The sequence below is a fragment of the Solea solea genome, chromosome 16 (genome assembly GCF_958295425.1).
Source record: "Solea solea chromosome 16, fSolSol10.1, whole genome shotgun sequence".
In the NCBI taxonomy this organism is placed as follows: domain Eukaryota; kingdom Metazoa; phylum Chordata; class Actinopteri; order Pleuronectiformes; family Soleidae; genus Solea; species Solea solea.
In genome coordinates this window covers 23,548,309-23,558,166 of record NC_081149.1, presented here as the reverse complement: position 1 = coordinate 23,558,166, position 9,858 = coordinate 23,548,309, and the positions used below count along the sequence as shown (strand labels likewise).

The following is a 9,858-nucleotide window of genomic DNA, read 5'->3' as shown; positions in this document are numbered from 1 at the left end:
AACAAACACTTATTTTGCATTGTACGCACAGGAGCGAGAAATGAAAAGAGAAAACAACAGAGAAAAAATAAAACCCCACACCCATCACATGACAAACCACTTCCTGATATAATGACACTGCCACTTTGGGGCATCATTAAAGGCTGAGCTCCAAAAAAGCTGCTTCCCTGATATCTGAGGGTAGTGTGTTCCAAATTTTAGGGGCGTAAGTAACAAAGGTGGCATCCTATAATCTCCCAACTTTCTTGTCACAAGCTGCATGTTGAAATTAACACTTTTTGTCCCCCCCCAAATCAAAGTCAAGTCAGACGGTTGTTAAATGAAAATTATTAGCTGTTTTAAAGAAAGCCTCAACACAGGGAGTTTGAAAGACATTGGTATTTATTTATTTGGCATGAAGGGTCTAACATAAATGTTCCCAAGATGAACGACGGGCAATGTAAGGATACAGTTTGGTTGGAACGTAATTTATGTCTCTGCCTGTTTCACAGCATTAAATCACTGAAGACAAACAACCGACACCATGAATAAAAACAAGGCTCAGGTTCAGAACGATGTCATACAATAATCACAGTTAAAGTAACAGATGAAGGTAAGACAATCATACCGATGGGAGCAGTCACAGCAACTCATTTTATTCATAGCGTCTACAAACCCGGGAACATTTGCCTTTAACCAAAAAAATAAATAAAAATAAATGAATGCACATTTATCACACAGTCAAGCCAAACTGTTTTGATCACTTAGGAAAATGACTTCATTATTCTTTGACACAAACACACACACACAGATCTGACATTTGGCACGTAGAATGTGCCATGTTCAGACCCAGACCCATCTCATCCCTTCTACAGGCCGACATAAAAATCTAATCTGTGCCATATTTTAATGACGTGAACAGGCAAAAGAAGATTGCTCTGCATTAGCAGCAGTCTTGTAGCCAAAGAGCAGAACAATGGAGCTACAGTCAGTCACTGTACAATCTCAAACATCTATCATTTCTGTATGAATTATACATAAACCAACCTTTGGAAACATTATCCAGATATTATTTTAAATCAAAAGGAACCCCATTTTTGTGCAGTACTGCAAAAAAAACAACATGTTCAGGTTTCTGTTCTGATGCCATAACAACAGTTTCCAAGACCGTGTTTCAGAAAGGAAGTCGAACAAACTCTGAGTTCTAATCCTCAACTCTTGAGTTTATTCACCCTGAAACGACAAAACTCAGTTCTCAGCAGATTTGACTTAGTTCAAGCAACTCACTCAGTGCAATTTCATGAAGCACATGCACCACCACTATAAAACAGGCAGCCCCGAACACTTCCAATACAACAGCATGAAAAACAAACGTATGTTTAAAAACAAAAAGGAACACATTTGCACCTGCAAAGAAGAGAAAAGAGGAGTCGGGGGAAATCGGTGCACGATTTAATGTATTGTATTTTCATCTGTAAAAAAGTGATGGAATGGTACTGAACCTAAAATGTATTGAATTTAGTTAGTAGAAAAAAACACTAACAGACATTGAAGCAGGTGAAGATGAAATAAACCACTGAACTTCATTTTAATCATATTTCAATGCAGTGCAATGGCTTTATCATCAACATCATCATAAACGTTTCTGTGTCTTTCACCACAGACCATCTGTCTTCTACTTCTTCTAACAGGACTAACATGTCTTTTTTATTTGTAAGGAATAAATAAGAGCAAATAAAAATGTGAATCATTTTGTCTTTATTTGCGGTGGCAATGGTGATGGGTGATTTACGCAATAAAAATCCAAAGATGGGTGTGAATGAGAACGAATGTATAGTATTTTAAAATCAAAGTCGTCTCCTGACATACACATTACTGGCTGTGAAGTAATACAAAAGTACGTCAATGTCCGGAATAATGATAAAACAACCGTAACTTTTTTTTGATTTGCTTGGAGACGAGATGTTAAAATGCTAAAATGTGCCCGATATGATTGAATGAATGAATGAATAAGGATATGAAACAGTGTCGTGAAAGAGGGAGGAGAGCAAGTGAAATGTAATGTTTACAGAAGAAACTCAGTAAAGCTAAAGTTGTCGTGTTACTCCTCTGCCTCAGGTTAGATTCCCGACGACACACGATTTCTCTCATTTCAGGATTAACAAACTAAGAGTTTTTACAAAACTCCCTCACAGAAACCTGCTCCAGTACTGCACACAGGAAATTTGATCATTTTGTGTTGTTTTTCGGGGACTGAAGTTTGTTCTGGACATCGTCTGCAGGTGCATGAGAATGAAATGTCCACAAATGTTGCTCGGGACATTTTCCAGAACTTCTCACACCAGTAATTCACAGAAAGCCAACTGGGAGAGTCCAGGTATCACTCGTTCACCTGGACCGCGACAACCTCCCACTGCATTCATCGCATGTAGAACCATCTGGACCCAAATCTCCAGAATTCATGTGTGAAAACAGCTATTTTTACAATCTGGTATTGACTCTGGAGTCAGTTTACACTAACAAAAAAGGGGTAAGGGGCGGGGTGAATGGGCTACCTTCAAACTCGGTTTACTGACAGCATAGAATATACAAACATAGAGGGAAATTTATATATTAGCTTAGTATATATAATATACAAACAGTATACATAGTCTCTGTGACAGTAGTGAACAGGATGAAGAGAAAAGGCTGAGAAAGTTTAAACCTTTTAGTCTCTGTAGGGTTTCCAGTGTGTGTGTGTGTGTGTGTGTGTGTGTGTGTTACACTGTGTCAAAACAGTGACCTCTGTCTGTCGGGGCAAACACAGATCACTAGTATAACTATAGTGTAGAGTATATATGAAAACAGTATAATAAGTGAACTAAAAGAAATCCTGTGGTTTTACCAGTGTGCACAGTGTGTCTGCATAAATACACAACATTGCACTTTGAATATTGTTGCAATGCAACAAAACCCTGTTTAGTGGACGGTGCACAACTACAGCTGTGAACCCCGGACCTGCCACACGCGCGTGTTGAACTCTGGAGTAATATTCGAGTGAGTGAGCGGTCAAGCACAGGTTGAACCCATGTCCTGTGTTCTACACAGGCTGTGGAAAGCCATACGTGATCAAGAGTGTGAGTTGAGTAGATGTGCATACATCGTGGTGTGCACAGGGGAAGACTGATGGAAAATGGAAAGTGCGCTCCTGCAAGAGAAAAAAAAACAGACTTTAGATCAACAAAGCCAAAAGGAGGAAAAATATAGAGCTCTTGTGCATAGACTGTGTATAAAAATGGACATAGTCTTCTTTACTGAAAAATTAAGTCCAGTTTTACAGGAATAGTAAGGGGTTATGGAAATGAATTAGTTGCAATGAGAAGTCTGTTCTCTATGGTGTGGTTATGTGGTTATTCATCATTTATGATTAAAAAAACACAAAACATTGGAGATAATGGTCTCAGTCTCAAGTTTCAGGTCTTCTTCAATAGATCATTAGAGTTGCAACTAACGATTATTTTCATTTATCGATTATTTTCTCGATTAATCGAGTAATCGCTTGGTCCGTAAGATGTCAGAAAACGTTAAAAAATGTCGATCAGTGTTTGGTCAAACCGGTAAATGACGACGTTCTCAAATGTCTTGTCATTTCTTTGTTATATGGAGCAAAGATGTGAAGAAAATACTCACATTCAAGAAGCTGAAACAATCAGAAATCTTGTTTTAATCTTGAAAAAAGCTTCAAACTGATTCATTGATTATCAAAATCGTTGATGATTAATTTAGTAATCGACTAGTCAAGTAATTGTTTCAGCTCTTATCCTATTACTGAAGTTGCCACCCACCATGTTGTGTCACATTGTTCTGCTGTACTGTATACCAGTCTTGGAGGCGATGTTGGACCACGGCAGCAGAGAGCGGAGCAGCGACTGCGCCTGTCGGTACAACCTCTGTGGGATGGAGCAGGGGCTCAAGCTGGCCAGGGTCGAGCCAATGTGCTGGATATAGTCAGTGAAATGAGCAGTTAAGGAAACATGAAAACATGGTTAATCGAGCCGATTCTGAACAAGTCCAACAGGAAACTGCAGAGCCGAACCCTAACCACAGTTCCCACTGTTGCATCTTCGCTTTAAAAGCATTTGACTGGCATAACAAAGCTTTTGAAGTAATCACAAGAAGTGGGAAGTGTCAGTGACCTTAAGATGGGGTGTTTCTATCCACCACTGTTTATTTATAGCAATTAATAGTAGTAATTGTAGCATTTAACAGAGCTTTTTTCCCCCTGCTGTCTGATTTAATCTCAGATGTAAATGTTTAGTTGATTTTTTCTTGTTACATTTTAAGGCCTGGCAAATACAGGGCATGCAATTGCCGATAATTAGGTGGTGAATTTCAATGCACACTTTTCTTTTTGCACCAAGGGATTACGCAAATATCTACATTCCATAATGAGGAGAAACAGAGTCACCATTTAGTGATGATGAGATGGTGCTCAGTTACTTTTTAAAAAAAGAATAAGAAAAACCAGGGTATGGTCAACACTGAAGGGGAGAGAAGAGCTTCACTTCAGGACGGACGTCAGACAGTTTAAAGATTCGAGGACAGTCCAGTTTGTCTGGTGACAGTTGAAGCTGTTTGCATTATGCTTATTCCAATATTTATTCATGTTGCATCATCAACAACACTCCTAATGTGTAGCCCTTGGCTTATGTTATGTCAATATAACACTGCCCATGATCCGCCGATACAGATTCTACTCGGTGTAAGAGTGATATGTGAAAAAGAAACAGTGCCGTAACTTGGCTCCCCGTTTCCACAAAAGGATATAATATAGTCCAGGGTGGATGCCCTCCATTGATGTAGAGCACATATGTGAATCCGTCTTTGAGGACTCCTCGTATGGAGTAGTAGTAGGGCAGGTAGTGGTGCTGCCGGAAGTCCCTGTTCTCATAGAAATTGATGGCAGAGGTGTTGGTGGTGAGGACGTGCAGATAGATTGCTTTACAATGATCCTGGGCTGTCGTTGAGATGTGCTCCTTCAAACTGTCCAGCAGTAGGGAGCCTAAATGGATGGAAAGAGAGAGAGAGATTAGTGTGCTTGGTCGTGGGTGCCGAGCTTTCCTCATCTCTTTGCACAAATATAATGCTATGGGTGACGAATGGGGGAAGGGCCAGAACAAACAGGATACACAAGGAAAGAGGGAGTGAGGTTTCTCAGCAGCTAGAAAATCAAACTGTGTGTTTATGGTTCTGGAGAAGCAGCAAGCTTCTATTTCATGATATTAAATATTCATGACGGTTCTAACAAGAGAAATCAATACACAGAGTTTATTGAATGGTACAAACACTTTGAAAGGAGTCAAAAGACACTGTTGTTTGACTTCTCACATAAATACCCAGGTCATATTTACCTGATATGACAACTTTAATGATTTACACATGTCCTGAAAGCAAGCATTACTTATCAAGTTCAGTCTTAAGTAGTCTACAGTAATACACCATCTACTCCATACTCCAGCTCCATTAAATCAACTATTAGAAGATGAGATGGGAGTGGAAATGTGAAGACATAAATATATTCACAAAGTTTAACAATAAAATTATGATTTTTTTTTAATAATATAGAATCTGAAAGTCATAAGAATACAGAATATAAATAATATTATATGACACCAAGAAAAACTTTGGATTTTACAAACTGCACCAATCAAGGCATAGTAATCAAGGTTAAGCAGGTAGGAATTTGGGTGGGTATACTGATCAATAGTTCCACAATAACCTTTCAGCACAATGTGTGACTTTGAACAATCACAGAGCAGGACAGAGAGAGAAGGAGCTCCTATTGACTGTTCTACTGAACTGCTAAAGCTTTATTGATTGAGCTGTTGAACGTGTCAAATCAACAGGACAAACTATAAGAAACAATCGGGTCCCTGTCCCTTGTCACTGAACATGGTAGTTTATGTGTCTGTGTGAAAGTGAAGCCCAAGACGTAGGATGGAAGTAGCAGTTAACCACCAGAAAAATAACTTGCATGGTTTGGATGGAAGTCTACGGGAAAATGAGTTTCTATTTCTCATTTGATTTATAGAATCAGTAAATATTTTCCTATAGAGTTAATCGTGTCAATCGCTAGTTTCAGGTCTTCTTCAATACAACATGAGATACATTTTGTAAATGATGTTCCAATTTAGAAGAAAATAGATGATAAGGCACGGCACATGTTTGGACACCAGTGTGATTGACAGCTGGTACCATCCAATACAGTAGGTGCATGGTTGCAGATGACATCAGTGAATCGGTCAAATCTTGTTTGTTTTTAAATCATTATATACTATGTGGTGAGAGCTGTACCTATGCCATGTTTCCTGAACTCCTTGACCACTCCCAGGCTGAGGATGTAGGCTACCTGTGTGTCCACAGGGAAACTGGAGGCCAGGATGTCTCCATCCTAACAAACACAAGAGACACACACAGACAAAAGACAGAGAGTCAATGATGTTTCTGTACATGCTTTTCATAATACTTCATGGACTGGCCTATTACTCTGTCATCATCTTTAAGCAAATTAGCCATTGGGGAGGCAGATTCCAGAATGTAAATACTATTCCGTAGGGAAATTAAGTTTTGTCACCAGGCACTCCTTCAACTGACTCAACCGCTTATAAAAAACTATCGCCTTGAGTGGAGCAGATTTCTGATACAGGTCCAGGAGAACACATCCAATTACAGTATTTGATAATAGTTCAGTTAGTCCAAGGGCATCTGGTTTGTCTAATTAGAAGACTAAAAACAGACTCTGCTGTGGCAGTGTTCTACTTAAGACATTTGCAGCTGAGTGAGAGTGTGGAAACGGCACTAACGCGACACTGAGTGACACCATCTCTACAGGATTCAGTGTGTACAGTTAAGGTGTTACAAAGAAGATCATCAAACCTCTTTGTGCACTTTGGTCCGGCCTTTGATCTCAGCCACAATCATTCCCACGATGCCTCCTCTGAAGGTAGCAGCGAGGGAGAAGAACTTCTTGTTGGAGGTGATGTCCTGGTACCATGAGTCTGGGTACCTAGGGGTAAAAGTCAGACAGATAAGCACTCATTTATGGTCAAACACTTGTAAGACATGTTCATTGTTAAAATTCTAACTTTATTTTTTAAGAAATATTATTTAACAAAGTTTAGTTTTAATAGTTTATTCATTATTTGTACTAAAAATCAGCCATAGAAAAACCTCCAGTTCAGACATCGGTACTTTCTTTCACTGACACACTGAGTACAATTCTTACTCGATTGGGAACCAATCACCACAGAGCAATTTGACTTTCTCTATGTCATCGTGGCAGAGGAAGCGGAGTTGGACTTCACTGAGAGCTGTGGGAGGCACCACGTCACTCATTCACACCTGTAACAACACAACAGGTTTCAGTGAGTCAACACGTCTTGCATTTTCATATTGCTTGATAATAAAAACTTGAATTTGAATTTAAAGACTTAACATGTTAATAAAAGCTGTACATTGATACATGAATAAAAGCAAACAGACACAAACGTCAGTTTCCAGTTGGTAAAAGCCGCCAAACGGTGAGATAAAACCAAAAACACATTCTTATGGTACTATAGACTAACGCAGATGTAGATTGTTTAGTGGCTAAGATCTGATTTTTTCTTCTTGTGTCCCTGCTAGGAATGAGCCAAAATAATCCTCAGTATTGGTTCAATAATTGGTCAAAATTACTGAATCAATTGTTGAAAAAGAAATACCTAAAATCCAATATGAATCTCCCAAATATCACATAAGTGACTCATGATGCACATACAGAATGTGAGTTTGAGGGATGTTTATTTCTTCTTAAGCAGAATACTTGTTGGACAATTGTGTTTACTTCAAAACAGCTGTTATGGCTAATGCATCAGCACAAATGTAGTTAACTGTTTGGTAGTTTAAATGATGTAGAACCTCTGTATTAGATGGGTTCCAAGATCAGTAAATGAGAGCAAGCATCTATGACATAGGCTGGTTACACAAAACCGCCGAACTACCCCTTTAAGAGCAAGCCAGCTAGCAAAACAACCGACCTTCTCGTGTATTACTTCGGTATATAAAGCGACTTTCAACCATACAAAAACATGACATTTTATTGACAGCATGCGTGTTAGACTGTGGCAGACGTGTGTGTTTGTCTCTACAGTAGCTGCTGTTATTGTCGAACACTGAGTATCAGCAGCAGCGCCTCTGTCCTCCAGCAGCTTAGAGCACGTAGATAAAACCCACAGAACGACGCTAACACAACACAGTCACGGCACAACAGGCGCTCACACAGTGACCAGCAACAGCGGCTTTACAGCAACGTTTGTCTGCGCTAGCTCTAGCTAACGGCTAGGTTGCTAAGCTAACGCACCTTGTTTCAACACTCGGAGTGGATTAAAGTGGAGGGGGATAAAGCTCCCTGCTTCTTGGTGGGTGCAGTCACTCCTCCGGATACAGCATGATAAAACACCGGCTTATTCCCGACTCTCAGCGCCGTTTCATTTCGGTTCTACTGTCAGGTTTAGTCGTAGCTCCTTCCGCTTTCATAACAGCTGGATATTTTCTTCCTGGTCGATGCTACAAACACAGACGCTTTTCTTCTACTCCTTAGTGGCGTGGTGGCAGACATCACTTTGGTTTAGCGCCACCTGGTGGCCAAATGCGTCTTCTGTCTGGGTTCATTGGCGTTAGGCATTCAGGTTAAAGACGTATTACCGCCACCTGTTGGACTGGAGTGTGAATTAGGGACCAACGATGGAACAAACGATTCTGGACAGAGAAATCAGTTAATAACAACAAACAAAACTAAAAACTAAATTCAAGCTTTACATCAGTAATATGTGTCTAATTTAAAAGTTTATACAGTTTATGATCAGATGAAAGTTCACAGACACTGAAGATCTTCAAAGGCATTTTACACATTGAAGCAGCACTATTTGAAAATGCAGTTTTTATGCACACATTTAAAACTGAGCTATGAGCACAGAGACATTTTCAGAGAACTTCCACCACTGAATCATCACATTCTAATGTCTAATGTGCAATATTGCTACTCAGATTGTGTAATACCCTACAGACTGTAAACGATTATACATATTTTCTATGTATATATAAAGTGTCATATATTTTGTTTCATTTTTTTCCACCCTGTTACTCATGAACGCTTCCATCTTGTCTTATCTGAAAAACCTGGAGAATGGTTTCTAGCTGACTTACACAGCAGATTAACTGATTAACTAAGTGTCACAGACAGCACTGATAACACGCTTAACAATGGCTCAGTGTCCACACGCACACGCACACACACAAGCACAGACACACACACACACACACAGACCCATACATATTTGTGTTTTGTTTGGTGAAAAAGGCCAATTCTCTTTCTAGGCAGGAGGGCAGGTCCCTCTCTGGAATGTGGTGGAGCAGCCCCTCCACAACATCTATCTATCTATCTATCTATCTATCTATCTATCTATCTATCTATCTATCTATCTATCTATCTATCTATCTATCTATCTATCTATCTATCTATCTATCTATCTATCTATCTATCTATCTATATTTATATGTTTGAGATCATTCTATCATCAGTACATAAAAACAACAAACACACTTATTTCCAGTGTTGTAATGTAAAAGTAGGAATACTTTGTTACTTTACTTAAGTACAAATGCATATATCTGTACTTTACTTTGTTATTTATACTTCTAGCAACTTTTACCCCACTAAATTTCCTCCAACTATCTTTGTTACTTGTTACTACCAAATAAAATCAGAAGAAGAAGAATTGGAATTGAACCCACAACCTTCCAGTTAAATGACAACCCACACTACCACTGAGCCATCATGTCTCAATCATAACCTCTTTAAGA

General features: G+C 39.2%; 1 protein-coding gene across 1 annotated transcript; it reads right to left on the bottom strand.

Annotated features, from left to right (window-relative positions):
- Positions 1 to 363: 363 nt before the first annotated feature.
- nat15 (N-acetyltransferase 15 (GCN5-related, putative)) lies at positions 364 to 8,580 on the bottom strand. The gene is made up of 7 exons (XM_058654366.1): positions 8,357 to 8,580; positions 7,244 to 7,359; positions 6,895 to 7,024; positions 6,313 to 6,409; positions 4,786 to 5,020; positions 3,804 to 3,969; positions 364 to 3,166 (listed from the first exon to the last, which is right to left on the bottom strand). Exons 2-6 carry the CDS (start codon positions 7,351 to 7,353, stop codon positions 3,813 to 3,815), a joined length of 729 nt encoding a protein of 242 aa, XP_058510349.1. The 5' UTR covers positions 7,354 to 7,359; positions 8,357 to 8,580; the 3' UTR covers positions 364 to 3,166; positions 3,804 to 3,812.
- Between the last annotated feature and the right edge of the window lie 1,278 nt (positions 8,581 to 9,858).